The sequence below is a fragment of the Ictalurus furcatus genome, chromosome 18, assembly GCF_023375685.1.
Source record: "Ictalurus furcatus strain D&B chromosome 18, Billie_1.0, whole genome shotgun sequence".
Lineage (NCBI taxonomy): Eukaryota > Metazoa > Chordata > Actinopteri > Siluriformes > Ictaluridae > Ictalurus > Ictalurus furcatus.
The window spans coordinates 12,688,065-12,704,608 of record NC_071272.1 but is presented as its reverse complement, the minus strand read 5'-3'; the positions used below and the strand labels follow the sequence as shown (position 1 = coordinate 12,704,608).

Here is a 16,544-nt window from a genome sequence, read left to right as displayed (position 1 = left end):
TTGAGTGTCTCTCAAGTGAGGAAACCCCACAGGAAAATCTATGCTCAAACTTTACTCAGCGGGAAAAACAGGATGACAAACTGATTAAAGTAATGAACCATTAACCCTTTGACGTACCTACCATGTATAATATGTCCTAGCAGCACATATCCCAACCATTAAAATTAATGATAGAATTTAGCAGTACATCCTTAATGTTTATGATAAATGCTTATGATAATTGCTCATGATTTTTAAAGCCGTTATTCTGTACTCTTTGTACTGTAGACCAAATACAGGAATTATATCTTTCTGAAGGAGTAACTTAAGTGCAGAGGTGGAAAAGTACAGAGAAACTGTACTTAAATAGAAAAAAATAATATGGGTACTGTAATAAAATCTTCATTAAAAATAGGCAAAAATGTACTTTAGCGAATGTTCAAAAGTATCTACATTTAAACATACTCAAGTATTTACGGGTAAATAGTAAATATTTTTGAACTGATTAATCGATCATGCCCAATCCTGCTTGACTAGCTAGTTTGCAAAGCAATCAGTTATAAGGCAATTATTTTCTAACTCAGACAATTCTAGAATTTGGCTGACCAGTTAGATGTTTGTTTAATGAGACTTTTTGGTTATTTGCACTCTTGTCTAGTAGATAATTGAAAAATTTATAAAAACTTAACTAGGTAGCAAATCTAACTAGCTAAATTACAAAACCTAGCTAGCTAATTTACCAAACATAAATTTAACATAACTCAAAATACATCTTTAGTATTGATATTGAATTTTAAAAGCTGATATTTTATTTTTGCATTGGAGGGGAATGAGATGCCTCATCCTGTATGAATTGGTAATGCCAACAAAAGACAACATATTACTGAGAAAAGAAAATAGGAAACATTGCATAGTGTTTAAGATTTATACACTTATTTAAATGTCATAATTATTTTTTTCTCTCTTGGAAATGTATTTATTAATTGAGTAATAGTACAAGTATGCAATTTCAATATTACAATTATATGCAATTATTCAAAATTGATTAAAGAGCAAATCTGTACTTAAGTACATTAACAAAGTACAATTACTCCAGAATGCAGCATGGCCCACATATGTCAATACTTCACTTGCTTTTGCTCTGAAACACTAAAACATGTTATCACTGTTTGCCCGGAACATTGTTCTGTTACTTTTCATTAAAGCAAAGCTGTTAGTTTGTTCTTTCTGTCCTGCAGTACAGTGTGTCAATGTTATCTCACGTTGGAAATTAGATGTCTAAGTATTGTGGTCAGTGACCTTGGTTCAGGTCTGATTAAATCATTCTCTTCCCCCAAAACACATTGACCGCTAAGGTATAGTTTAACTCCTCAGTTTAATTATTGATTTTTCTTTGTCAAAACTAAGCTCTAGTACTAGTTGATTAAATATTTCTCTTTAAATTTCAGGAATCAGCATGCGTATTTTAGTAGGTTTGTCAAAGGCTTTGGTTTGTCCTCATGCCTATTTCATGTATTTAAACAAATATTAGAGCTTGCTGGTTAGAAAACTTTTCAGTTCACTCAGCTCAACAGCTTATGGACTAGAGCACAGGCTCTCCCAGCCCTGGTCCTGGACTACCACCTGTACAGATAAAAAAACAGTATTCCCTTGCTTTAACTGGTGTGAATATCATATAGTGAGGGCACGGTGACTTAGTGGTAGGCATGTTTGCCTTGCACCGCTGGGGTTAGGAGTTCAAATCCTGCCTTTGCCCTGTGTGTGCAGAGTTTGCATGTTCTCCCCATGTTTCAGCGGTTTCCTCCAGGAACTCCAGTTTCCTCCCCCAGTCCAATGACATGCATTGTAGGCTGATTGGCATTGTCCAGGGTGTTCCCTGCCTTGTGCCCCGAGTTCCCTGGGATAGGCTCTAGGCTCCCCTGTGTAAGCAGTATGGAAAATAGATGGATGGAATATCATATAGCCTTTAAGGAAGTTTGGGATAGCTTTGGTAACCTGCTTTTTACAACAAACAGATCCTAGTTAAATCTGACTACCAAAGTTCCCAACCCTGATCCTGGCGTACCCCCTGACCCCGTGACTGCTCTGCACATTTTAGTGTTTTTTTTCTGCTCTAATATCACCAACTCTAACCCAGGACGATATGTTCATCATCTGGTTAGTTGAACCAGGCATGTTCGGAGCAGGAAAAACACAAAAACGTGCAGTCATTGGCTACTCCAGGATCCGGGTTGCAAACCTGTGGACAAGACTATGGAGACCTTGTTTGCTTTGGTATTCAGATTTCACTAGGATCTGTTTACAAAAGGCAGGTTACCAAACCCAGCCCAAACTAGCTTAAAGCCTATGAGTTATTTACATTTCAGTTAAAGCAAGTGGTGGTACTTTATTTACAATTCAAAATGTGTACAAAAAAAACATAACAAAAAGTGACTGCTAAAGAAGATGAGTAAGCAGATGGCATTGCGACCTGGTTGTGGCTATAGCTGCTGGCAACATAAATAGCTGAGCCTGATATAACCTCTCCCCATCCGCTACATAAGGAAAGCTGAGACCGTTGAGCGCATGAAGTGTCCATCATTCCACACTTAGTCTGAATGAGTGCATCATCCGGAACTTACAGCGCACTTTGTTTTTTGGGGTTTTTCAGTGTGAACACGCTAACTACACTATTCATACTACAAAATGGCGTAGAATAGTCCACAAGTGTAAGGTAAGGGACTCACAGAGCAATTTGAGTATTGAGAAACACCCACTGAAATTCTACCGCTGTCCAGCAGAAGGCAAACCATTCCGAGAAAAGCCGAACACGCAGGAAAGGAAGCGGAAATAGATTTGTTCAAGGCGGGATCAGGAAGTTGAGTTTTGAACACTAGCTAGTTACAGTTCAGAATATTGCAGTGGACTACAGCGGCTAGAACTTTCACTGGCTAGGTAATGAACAAATAGCTTTCTTTATTTTATTCAAATGAGTTTAAAAAAAGGAGGAAAACATTGTTTTGAAATATGTCTTATATATCTGAAGCGGAGTAAATAATTCGTTTATATGGTGATAAATCTAAGCTGGTGTTATAAAACGCTGCTCTGCCTGTGTGCTAGTTAGCGTGATCTTTGCGCTAACTGCATCGAAACCGACTGCTATAGAAAATATTCATTTAGTAATGTTCATTCATTTGAGTAACGTGTATTCTTCAAGGTGTGCATGTTAAATATCACCTTTCATTTGAGTATGTTTCAGCTTTTAACGTTTTAAGCCACTAGCTAGCTAAATTGCTTATCTGTACCATTAGCTACCAAGTTAGTTAGCTTTCACATTCCTCATAAGAGGTTTCGCTTTCATGAATCCCTACTGATTATTAACGGCGGTTGCTACAAAATATATCAAGTATTAATCGGATAAGTGTTTCAAGTTATAATGTTTTTTAAAAAAATTTTTTATTTATTTAAAAAAAGCTTTTCACGACAAATGAGACCAAGTAGATATCTTTTATTTAAAGCAAATGAAATTTGCTTCGTTATCAGGTTGATATTACGTCATATAAATAATTGGCCTAGACGATGTGTGTAAATGCGCGGGTGTGCTAATTTATTTTTATTATTTATATTTTTAAAGAATGTTTAATCCTTAAAACTCATCTGAGTTACATATATGGACCTGAAAGACATTTGTGTTATCTCTAACTTAATAATTTTTTCTTTGTGAATGAAAGAGGTTTTATTATCTATTAGAAAAGACAAATTGATCAAACGACCCTTTGAGTTATAGGTATTAGTAATGTGTCGTTCGGCTCTTTGAATCGATTCTTTTGAATGAACTTTTGAGAGCCGACTCTCACACATGAGTCGAATGTTTTTTGTTTGTTTGTTTATTTCTTTGTAGGTGTTCATGCTATTACTCATTGGAACAAAGTCACTTGAATTAAAAAATGGTCACTGATGCCCTTTCGATGTATATTCTATTAATGAAATACCATAAGTATTACATTCATGCTTGATTATTCATGATTTAATAGGTTTTATTATGTCACACACAGTGGTTAACAATTCAGTGGTGTGATGTATTGTAGATGTAGTATGTGGTGTTTCTATTTTCTTATTTGGAGTGACAATGTAAATTTGGTCATAAATTGTATTGAAGAATATCTGTACACATCTTGCAGGACTGATTTGACACGAAGGGAAATCTGGCCATATTTGCATTCTAGACAAGAATATGAATGTACTTCTGTTCTGGCTTTGTGTGAAAGTTGACTTTGGAGAACAAAGAAACCAGACGTGTCGGCAAACTGATTATTACTTCTGTTAAGGTCAATAGTAAGTTTTATTTATATAGCACATTTAAACACAGCAAAGCTGACCAAAGTGCTGAACAAAGTAAGAAAAAGTTAAACAGAAAACAGTAAAACCAAATAGAGACAGATAATAAACAATAGTAAAAACTTAGATTAAAACGCCTGGGAGAAGAGATAAGCTTTCAGCCTCTTTTTTAAAAATGATAATAGAAGGTGCAAGGCGGATATCCAGTGGCAGTTGATTCCACAAACTGGGGCAGTGACTGAAAAAGCTCTATCCCCCTTAGTGTTTAAACAGGATCGAGGGACATACAAATGAAACCTATCAGAAGATGTTACAAATCTGCTAGATTTGTAAGATCTGTGGAGTAAGATGATCTTTGAGAAGAAGATGCTTGATCATTAAGAGTTTTAAAGACAAACAGAATCTTAAACTGGATCCTAAAATGGACTGAGAGCCAGTGGAGCGATGCTAAAATTGGGATGACATTTGCCTTGGTCAGCAGCCTTGCAGCTCCATGTTGAACCATCTGGAGATGAGCAAGAGATGACTGAGGAAGACCCAAGTACAATGATTTACAATAATCTAAACACGATGTGATAAAAGCATGAAATCTTGGAAAGACAAAAATTTAAGTTTAGAAATAATCCATAATTGATAATAACTAAACTTAACCACCAAATTTATTTGCTTGTTTAAGCATAATTCTTATCATACCAAGGTTCCTAACCTGGGAAGAAATTGAGGGGATCTGATTGCAAAGCTCATTAATGAGACCATCTCGCGGGATCAAAAACAGTTAATTCGGTTTTGTCTTCATTAAGTTGGAGGTGGTGTTCCCCAAGGACGCATATATAAGTTAAGAAGAAGTGGGCCCAGAATGGAGCCTTGAGGTACTGCACTAATAATAGGCTAACTAGGAACCAACCAACCAGGAACAATGAATAGATGTGTTTTGCAGTTATGTTATGGTTTTTCTCCTTCTGTCTTTTCAGTGTGATCTCTTGAGGAAAGGGAAACGCACCTACACCAGCAATGTCGTCGACATCACAGAAACACAAGGAGTTTGTGGCCGAGCCCATGGGTGAGAAACCAGTGATGGCACTCGCTGGAATTGGAGACGTACTCGGAAGGAGACTGGAGGAGAAAGGCTTTGATAAAGTGAGCAAACTTGTTTAATTGGTTAGAAAATGTGTTTCTTTAATAACAGTAGCTACGCCTAGATGACACGTGCAACTATATGTATAACAGAAGCACATATTATGTAACTACATAAGAATCAGCATCGGTAGGCACACAAGCGATTCTGGAGATTTTATATCCTGTATAGAATTAGTAAGATTCACACCAATCTGTAGTTTGACTGTATTTGCATGCTCACACCACAGGACTTTTCTTTCCAACTTATTTATAGTTATTTTTTATACTACATAGACAGTTTGTGTGTGTGTGGTTAGTATGTACGTACAGGCACGATCAGAAAGGAAACCGTATGCCGTTTTAGGAAAATAATCAGTGGCGAGTGGTGCGATGTGGCCCGACCTGCAGTGAAAGTTACCACACTGAAGTTGATTGAGTTCTTATAACAGCACATCTTCATCTTAGTTGTTTATTTCTCTGGTACCACAGCATTTTGATGCTGATTACACTTCATACTTTTTATCCTTTTGTAGTTACATTTAATGTTGTGGGAAAAAGCTTCATCACCAGCCACTTCTTCTCTCGCTACACATTAATAGGATATTTTGTAATGTTACCAAGGACCAAGTCGTTGGTACCGAGTCGTTACAAAGCGCTGACACTGGAGGCTCTGTTCATAAATGTTATTATTAATAATAATGTTTACTTTATATAGCGCCTTTCCAGAGCTCAAGGACACTGTACAATAGCAATATAGTAATACATGAACAATGATGGACAAACACAAAATGTGAAAAACAATGAACAATCAGAAACACAGAAAATTTTCTCTCAGTCACTGAGAGAAAACGCATAGCAACACATTAGGACAAATAACACTGAGAAAACCGATACGTTTTAAGTTGAGATTTGAACTCGGAGATGGATGTGATTCTGCAAAGAGTCAGAGGGAGTGAACTCCAGACTTTGGGTGCTACAACACTTAAAATGTTAAACAAACATTTACCTACAGAAAGTTTCACCATATCAAAGATTATACAAATGCCTTTTTATTTTATTTTTTTGTTAAATAACATGTCTTGGATTATGTGGAGCGTCTACCTTTGAAGTCCCTTAGCTGTTGCTATAGAAACGATAACACGTTTGATTGAGGGTATAGATATAAACCTATCATTTGTTATAGCCGGAACTACTGTAAGAGCTGCAGTTGTAGAAAATTAACCAACACCTTCTGTCCAATCAGGTTGGAGAGATCACTTTGTGGTATGATACAAATGTCATGGCGCACCATGTTACTCCAGAGAGAGACCCAATGTCCTGTTACAACGGCAAGCCTAACCTGAAGTGATGCATGTGTATTTACATGTGTAAGATGTGCTGCTGCAATCCAGCTGTAACAGAACACGCGTCCTCAGGAGTTACCTTAAAGCAGTGTGTCTAGTTTGTGAAAATACTCTGGTGTTCGAGATGTTGTGAGTAGAGAAGAACTAATGATGCTTTGTTGCTTTCACGTTCTGTTCTTCTCACAGGCATATGTCGTTCTTGGCCAGTTCCTGGTGCTGAGGAAGGATGAAGAGCTGTTTCGGGAGTGGTTAAAGGATACCTGTGGGGCAAACTCCAAACAGCAAGGTGACTGTTATGGCTGCCTTCGAGAATGGTGTGACTCATTCCTGTAATGAGTTTTTTTGTTGTATTTTTTTTCTTCCTTTTTTGGTTTGCTTGTGTGTGTTTTTTTGGGGTTTTTTTTTTCTTTTTTTTTTTTCTTTTAAACATCGGTTTCCCTTTCCAAAAGATACATCAGCAGTTGGCTCAGCTTTAGCACTACAATATCGGTAGGATTTTCAGACACAGACATGAGGATTATACTGCCTTGTGTGTTTTTATGTATTGGAACTACACATTATTTTGCCAACATTTTATTGTTTTATACTATCTAATCAACAACATTGTTAAATGCTATCCATGGCATGAGTGTAGCTGTTTTGATTCAGTCCTCCTGGTGCTGAACATATCGTGTGAGTTAAAGCTGCGCCTCCCCGATGGGTTTTCTTTATGGAACGGACAGCATCATTTTATGACCTCACACTGACACGATGTTGAAGTTTAATTTTCATTTCTGCACATGTTTTAATTGAAAATCGCTGCAGTTGTATCTCATCATTAACATGGAGGTTGTTTTAAAAGGATGTTCACAATAAATGTGGTTCAGCTGAACAGCTGTTACATTTTTATGTTGCAGTGCTCTTTTCATTCTATCAGAAATGCCTTAACAAAGAAGTAAGTGATCATTCTGTGTATTAAATGCTATCTAATGGTGGGCAGACCTGAACTAACACCTCCTGCATTCAATTCTCATATGTTTTAACGTGGATTACTTCTGAAAAGTGAGTTTTAAAACATGGAAACACTGGCAAGCATTTACTGTGAAAGGGGAAATGGATAGAATGAATTTTGTTTGTTATGCATTTCTCTTTTGAATAAAATTATACTATGAACCATTGAAGTAAACTGTATGGTGTATGCAGGGTTAGGAGGGTTACTTTAAAAATTTAAATATTCTGTTATAGTTACAAATTACTTCATAACAAATCAGTAACGTAATCCAAATATCACAACATGAAAGTAAGGTAATCTGTAATTACGGTTGGATTACTTCAAGGTCACATATAAATAAAATCAAGAGAAAAACAATATGATCTAAAATACTTTAATTAGAGCTTGTTTTAGTGCTGAAAAACATGCTCAGTGTTTGGATTTGTCTTAAAATAAACGGGAGTCACAACTGGGAAGAGAGAACCAGAACTATAATAATGCAGCTGTCTATGTTGTGTTATGTGGAAATATTAATTTCTTTGGTTTTAAAGAAGAAAAAATTGTAATCCTCATAATATTCCTTTTTAACAAAATGTACCTGTAATCTGATTACTTTATTTTTTGACATAACTGTAATGGATTACAGTTACCAGTTTCTAGTATTCTGATTACGTAACGCCATTACATGTATTCCATTACTCCCCAAGCCTGGGTGTATGAGACACAGTTCATATAAGTTCATCCATCTGAGAATATCTTTTATTACTTCTGCACCAGTTGCTGTCATGGCTTCACATTTTACGGCAATAGTTCTGTCAAAAATTATAGAATTACACTCTTACTAGAAACACAGTCATAATTACAGTACTGTGCTACAGTTTTAGGCTCATGCAAAGAAATGCTGTAGAGCAAAGATTCCTTCAAAATAATGAAATTAAATGCTTCTACATAAAAAAAATAATGAGCAGTAAATGAAATAGTCAATATGTGGAGTGACAAAAAAAATCTAAATAAAAATAGTAGTCTCCAGTACAATGAGTGCAGTTTTATAAGGAAATGAGCTGTAAGTTTTATTGAACATCTTGCAGAACCAGCCATAGTTCTGGAGATTTTGACTGTTGCACTTGCTGATTATTTTCGGAGCAAAACCCAGCAGCCTTCATGTTTTTTGTCTGAAAAATGTCTCTTATATAATCTGTTTCTTTCTTTACTGACATACATCTGTTCTTTAACATTTAATGTTGTGGTAGAAAACTAATGTTTGGGAATCTAAAACATTTTGTAATGTAGCAGATAATGTACCAGTCATAAAATAAAAAATCTCTGACAAAGTTCGTACTAAAAAATAGGGTGTATCAAAATTGCACATCAATCAGCCTTGGGTGCCCATGACCCTGTCGTCGGTTCTCCGGTTGTCCTTCCTTGGACCACTTTTGATGGGTACTAACCACTGCATATGGGGAACACCCCACAACACCTGCCGTTTTGGAGATGTTCTGACCCAGTTGTTTAGCCATCACAGTTTGGCCCTCGTCAATATCGCTCCTTACGCTTGCCCACTTTAACTGCTTGCAGCACAAACTTCGAGAACTAATTGTTCACTTGCTGCCTAATGTATCCCACTGCTTGCCGTGTGCTATTATAATGAGATATCAACATTATTCACTTCACCTGTCAGTGGTTTTAATGTTATGGTTGAACTGTGTATATACACACATAAATACTGTATGTTGGAATTAAAATGAAGTAATGAATATGAACACAAATACAGATTTTCAGCTTTAATTTGAGGGTATTTACTTCCGAATCTGTGTAGTAATTAAAACGCTTTTTTATGTGATTGCCCCCTCCATCCCCCATTTCCAAGACCTAAAGTAATTGGACACACTCACAAAATCACAAATGAAATTGTCATTTAAGAATTCACAAGTGGTTTCCAGATCTTTGAAATCACCCCTTCTCACTGTTCACTTTTTGTCTGTAGCCATAATGAGTCTTTTTTATATTTATCACATATACATATGCACAGTGAAATTCTTGAAAGCCACCACTGCCATGATTAAATATCATTCTGTAAATCAATTTGCAGATGTAGTCAGGAAAAAAAGGCTCTTATATGTTAGCTAACTGCGTTAATACACAAGAAAAACTTGTAACGTGGGCTGGCAGACTGACTTTTTTTGGACACGCCTGAACTAACACATTTGGTGTCTGATGTATGTTTGATAATGCTAATGTAGGAACCAGTAATGGAAGTCTGATGCACAAGATCTTCCGGAAACTCTTGCTTCAAGTAGAACTTTAGTGACACTATCTGCATCTGCAACATTTAATGGTACAGATTTGAGTTTAAAATTCAGAAGCCTAGCTTTGGTGTAACAATCTCAAAATGCATTAAAGAAACAAGTGATTCTGGTTTCCCAAGATGGCCGCTCCCATACTGTTATAAATGGATGTGGTTTGAGAAGGATACTTACAGAAATATGTGATGTGAGATTAGGGATGGAAAATACTCCAGTAATTCTATTTGTTACTATACTTAAACATTATTTTGGCATATTTACATTAGACTTTTTCATTAGTTGTAGTAAAATTGAAATTGAATATGTGTACTCTTTCTTAATTACATTTCAAAGTACTCGTTAGAAATCTTGACTGTCTCTTCTCTCATCCAGCCAATCAGCCAATGACTGTATGCTACAATTGAATGGGCTCAGTTTAGCATCCAGTCAAGTTCAACAGTATGGAAAAAAATCTCAAGAATGTGTGAATTTTACTCATCAGCAAACTACGTAGCATGAGTCATGCATACGACCAGCAAACTTCCAGAGATTGAATAATGAATAGTGTGCAAAATGGTGTAGTTGCTTTAAAAGAAAAATCCTCTTCTGTTTTAGATAAGTTAATAAAAGTTATGTTTCACATGAAAACATGACATTAACTTAATTTCATTATGTTCAAAAAACTTACTTCTTAATTTCTGATACTTCTATACATTTAAAAGTTGACTAAATACTTTTAATTGAGTAAGATTTTGATCTACTATTACCAATACATTCACAAGTATATTATCTCAGTACTTTTTCTGCCCTTGGGCGAGATAGATGTACTGGACTTATATACTAATATACTGGACGATATTAGCTTTGTAGCATCAGTTTAAATCTAAAGAAGCAAATTTTATTTTATTATGATGCTTGTTTGTTAACCCTTTACTTCATGGTGTTGCCATATATCAGCAATTATTTTATCTCCAATTTGTTGATGGGTAATAATACAAAATACTATTTTCATATACAACCGGAAAAAATGTCAGAATGTCAGATGACCTAAACATGTTTGGATCTAATTTTTGTTTGTATTTTGAGTGAGTAAATCCATCCACATACTTTTTATAACTGTAGTTCTTTTCTAGAAAATCAAACTTTTAAATGCTTAGAAAACGTATACTCCAACGTATAGTCTGGAAAATGCAGTAATTGGAATTGTAATTTCATACATTTTGTGTTATATCTGAATACACGATACTTTCCACCATTTTACACTGTTGCCAACTATTTACCAACTACCCCTAGCCCCCTCCCCTAAATTATATATAAATATATATATATATAAATAGAGAGAGAGAGAGAGAGAGACATGAGACATATATATATATGTGTGTGTGTGTATGTGTATGTGTGTGTGTGTGTTATCGCTTGAACAAGTTTTTTTGCTTTAAATGTAATAATTCATGCAGTAGATGGTAAACTTACAAGAACACAAACTGTCTTGGTGATATTTTTATTTTTCATTGAATTGTCTGCAGTATTCTTTTAAAACCCCAGATTGGGTCACAAGTTGTTTTTCTGTTTTTGTTTTGGTTTACAGTTGCTTGGGCTCTTAAACAAGTGAACTTTTTTATCTAACAGTCTTCTCCTATTCCGAATCTGTCCTGCGTGTGAGATCGCTGATAGCTATTTCCATTTTGAAAACCCTTTAGCATATGTTTCAGATGATTTTTAAGGATAATTATAGTGTAGATTGATGCATCCTGGCCAATTCCAAAAAAAATTAAGCTCTCGTACCTTTTTATCAAAATCTACACACATACAGAGCCACTTAAAAAGAAGCTTAAAAAACCCAAAACATACAGAATTTAGAAATCATGACTGTATACCGTGTGGGGGATAAAAGCAATATACATGTTACTTAAACGTGTAGTAATTGAAAAAGTTTAAATAATAAAACAACCAACCGCAAAACTTCATTTTCATTTTCATTTGTTAGAAAAATCATGTGCTTGCATATGTGCGTGTAGCATATGTGTGTGTGTGTGTGTGTTCACCGTAAACACAATTTAGTATAGTTATATTTGTGTCATTAATTTCTATTTAATGCACACCTGCCTAATAAAATTGAGACTTAGTGTCTCCCATAGAACACGAAAAACAGCGTAGCACAAAATGTCCTCACACGTTATGGATGTTTAGCCTTGTCCACAGTCAAATGATCAAATTCCAAAACCAGAAATTTAAAACTCACATTTTTTGGTGTTGTGTGTGTGTGTGTGTGTGTGTATGTGTGTGTGTGTGTGATATGAGCATACACAAATCAATCATCTAAATGAGGCTAATTCGATTCTTGCTGATTTCATGCTCAGAGGAGAGCACAGAAGAACTTTTTCTCCCTGAAGGGGTTCTCTGAGGTGGGCACAGGTGTGATCAGGGGGTCCTCGCAGGCGTGGGCATCGCAGTAAGCCATCAAGTCTGCGGCTGCTTTCGATACCTGCGGGAGCAGGAGCAGAGCCATTCAACAGTGTTTGATTCAACCAATTTCTTAATCTCTAGGACAGTGTTTTTCAACCCAGTTGTCATATAAAGTGTTATTGCTTGGTTCAGGTGTGTTGGCTGGGACAAAACCAGAATGTCTGGAGGGTTTCTGATGACTGTGAAACTCCACTCTAGGATCCTGTATACAATTAGAAAATGTGATTCTTCAGATGTTCCTTGGATAGTTTAAAGGTAATTTTAAGGTTCATAAAGGGGTTCTAATGGAAACCCTCTGTGAAAGGGAAACATAGAAGCTTTAGGCATTTTTCCCAGTGGAGCAAGCCAACATAGATTTAACCTTTGGAGAGGAAAAGGAGGTGAGCTGAAATACTTGACCCATGGAAGTTAAATTGCCTGAGTGGGCTGGGGTCTCTGCACAAGGGCAGTAGGAAAACGGAACTAAAGAAGGAAGAACAATTGGAATGAAACACAAGGAATAGTTAGGCCAAAAATTAAATACATACAATAGTTCTTTTACCCCAAATGCTTTCAATCAGCTGGGACAAGTTTGTTGTCTAATGCTTGCTTCCTTGGTTCTTTTTTTTTTTTTTTTTTACACAATTAATAATTATAGCTTAACAATGACATTGTAAGAATGTTTATAATGATTTGGTCATTACTATTAGAAATACAGTATAAAAGATTTCGATAATAAATCATGAAATTTTCTATTTAGAACTTTTATCTCCCACCTGAAGGATTCCATATTGAACCTTTTTAGGAACCTTAATGATCCAAAGAACTACAGAAGAATGATTTTGAGTGAGAGAGACCTCCAGGAACATTAGCCAGGTTTATAGATGCTTTTAACTACAACTAAATGCTTCCTCATGGTACAACATCAATGTAAATAATTTTATTTTTTCTTTTGTGTTTAAAATTTCTTTGTCACTTCAACGATTTTATAATATTGTAACTGCCTTAACAGTAACTGAATCAGTATAGCGCAATGTCATGCAAATGACCGCATCAGACCGAACGAACTAAAGCTGTGTCTCAAATGTACTTCTCAAGCTTTTAGTATTAACACTAACAGATTTTTTATGTTTAGTGTTTGAATTAAAAAAAATTATGTTCCCTTCAAACCTACTGAAAAGTTGGTCCTGAATACAAATGTAGAACAAACAAGTAGCCTCAATATGTTTGAGCATACTTTTTGATTTGAGATGCAGCTTATGACAACAATCATGATGGTGACAGAAAGTTTTAAACAGAAGCTCATGTGCTTGGACATGGAAACCTGATGGACAGTGATGTTTCGGCTGAGACTTGCTATCTACCGGATGTTACCTTTAATCTGCCAGGTGTGCATAATTATGTAAACAGATGATCACTTGAACAATACTTCTTTCCTAGCCGATGCACACGCAAGCGTAGTCATGCCTCAAGCATAAACCAAGGGTGCTTCTCATTTCATCTGGAATTAAATTGCACCTCCTCATTCCTTTTCCTTGCTACCCTCATAAACTCCTCCTTCTGAGGAAGTGAGGAAAAGACGCAAGGAAAGGAATAATTCATATACATAATAGAGATTACATGCTAAATTATCCCCAAATAAAACATTATTGCACACTTATATGTTGATATTTTGGCCTAAACAAGATTCTACTCCTCACCTGACTGCATATTAATTGTATATTTAATTAAGATGATTAATTTTGTATTTTGTATAAAAATTGTGTGTGTGTGTGTGTGTGTGCATGGTGCCCAGCGAGGGACTGGCTTTCCATTCGGACTGTGTTTTCCTGGGATAGTCTCTGGATCCACCACAACCCAGGATAAAAGCTGAAACTGAATGGATTAATGAATTTTGTAGCCTATTTGTGGTTCTTGCTATTATATCATTTATTGTAATTTGCTACACACTAAAACAAAAAATAATAATATTTGAGCATAGGAAACACCTGTGTATCTTTGCTCTAGATGCCTTGTATCTCCTCTATGCTCGATTCCTATAACTGCATTTTAACAATTGGACCTCCTTAAAGATGAAGGACTTCAATCGATTTCCGGGTCACTTGCTGAACGAGGTAGGCATCATTTATAGTTTTGGGACACACCCCATACCTTATAGCTCCAAAACTAAAGGAGAGAGCTTTGAACAACAAGCATGTATTGGTTGTGTAGATTCATGCACATTTTCATTTTGGGTTCTTTCTTTAAATGACTGCATGACCTGCGTAGTCAGGAGGGATGGCAGAATTAGGCCACATCTATTAACCTGATTCCAGATTTGTGAGTGCATGTAATATTAATTATTCTGCGTGTCTGTGAGTGGAGGAAAGGTTTAAAAACAATCCCCTTCTCTCACCTTGATCCGACAGAAACTGGCTTCGATTTTCAGCTGTTCCACCAGCTTCCTGGCCTGACCGACACTCATGGTGCTGTTCACAGGGGTGTCTCCTTTCATCCTGCCATATACAGACATCCATTCATTGGCAAAAAAAAACAGCACTAGTATAACACACTAATAACACACAAGTTGCATTTGAATGTACATGAATTGGACATCTTAATTGCCTCAGGGACACACCTCGGTGAATCCCATTGCTTCATTAATTATTATACACAGTGATCTGGTTTACAGGAATCATGCAGCGATAGACGCAAAAGGAAGGCCAGCATCTCATGAAGCCCATTCTCTCCTTCACCACTTACATCTCTCCTGTCCTTTTCACGTGTCCTTCCGTTAAGAGACTCACCCCTACTAGTGTCATTTACTACTTCCTTTCTAAAACCAGCCTGCCCTGGAAAACCTAAACCTCACCTTGATAAGTGACAATCAGAACGCAATAGATCACACGCTACTGGAGAACAGCAAACTCCTTGCAATCACCATTATTGGTACATTCAGATCTAGTCCTTTAGTTCAAGTACTTGTAGCTAAATTAAAGCATCTATATTTATATTTATAGGTCAACTCATATGAACTGTATTTTTGTGCTAACAAATCAATAAGGATATACTAGCATTTTAGAATATTCACATGATGTTTTCTCTAGATATACAGTTGTATTAACCACCATCAGAAGGCAGAATGCTGGCTTTTCATATTCATAGACTAATAAACAGTTACAGCATCATATTTCTGCAGCATATTTCTCAGAAACCTCCAGCAACTAAAATCTACAGATTTGTTTCCAGTCCATATATCATGAATTAGCTGCAGGTAATAAACTGGGCCAAACGATTCCATGGCAATAATGGGCACTTGTATGCTATCAACTGATTCCAAATCAAATCTGATTGAATAAATGAACTGAATGACATCTCAATGAACATCATGTATTAAAAGCATATTTCACACAAGCGCGTCTTTCTGATTTCAGAAGATGCTACAGAACAAATTAAGGACGGACAAAGGAGGAGATGGACGGAAAAAAAATGACAACTCGAGATCTGTTTCACCCAATGCAGGCCCTTCTAATTTTTCCCCATCTCCCCTTTATCTCTTCTGTCCTACCCTTGTTGTGTTCCTCTTCTGGTGCTCGCCCTCCTCTTCTCTCCTTAATCCTTTTCCCCTCTGTGTGTGTTTTGTCTCTCAGTGCAGCCGGACCCCACCCTCACTGACAGTATGGATGCTTCCCGGTTCTGTCCAGTCCAGTGCACTGCAATTCTGATACACTGAGCACCAGGCTCCTGATGGATGCATTAAAAACGCCCCTCTGCAGTGAGTGGAACAAGCCAGGAAGAGCCTGGGGGGCTTTACTATTCTGCGGGTTGGTCTGTACCATTTCTGCTCCAGTTAGGTAGGACGAGGGGGAGGTGATATGTGTTTGGATGAAAATACACAGCTCAAAGGGAAACCATATAAAAGATAAACATGTTACATTTGGCATTAAACCAAAGTGCTGTAAGAGCTATATGTGTTTGTTGTGTGTATTTTTGTGCACCAGTAAATCCTGTCTCTCATGGCGCTCGTTACCATGGGAACTGCTGCAGTCTCAGCCTCTTTGTGTGAATGTGTGGCTCCATTTTGCCTCAGTGGTCTCTCCCACTCAGATATTA

The 16,544-nt window shown here is 36.5% G+C and overlaps 2 protein-coding genes across 2 annotated transcripts; one reads left to right on the top strand and one right to left on the bottom strand.

The window, feature by feature from the left end:
• The first annotated feature begins 2,813 nt into the window (after positions 1-2,813).
• Positions 2,814-7,643, top strand: banf1 (BAF nuclear assembly factor 1). The gene is made up of 3 exons (XM_053649179.1): positions 2,814-2,913; positions 5,268-5,433; positions 6,942-7,643. The coding sequence occupies exons 2-3, from the start codon at positions 5,308-5,310 to the stop codon at positions 7,086-7,088; spliced, it is 273 nt and encodes a 90-aa protein (XP_053505154.1). The 5' UTR covers positions 2,814-2,913; positions 5,268-5,307; the 3' UTR covers positions 7,089-7,643.
• Positions 7,644-11,491: 3,848 nt separating this feature from the next.
• On the bottom strand, positions 11,492-16,251 carry gng3 (guanine nucleotide binding protein (G protein), gamma 3). The gene is made up of 3 exons (XM_053649180.1): positions 16,000-16,251; positions 14,848-14,947; positions 11,492-12,492 (listed from the first exon to the last, which is right to left on the bottom strand). The coding sequence occupies exons 2-3, from the start codon at positions 14,944-14,946 to the stop codon at positions 12,364-12,366; spliced, it is 228 nt and encodes a 75-aa protein (XP_053505155.1). The 5' UTR covers position 14,947; positions 16,000-16,251; the 3' UTR covers positions 11,492-12,363.
• Between the last annotated feature and the right edge of the window lie 293 nt (positions 16,252-16,544).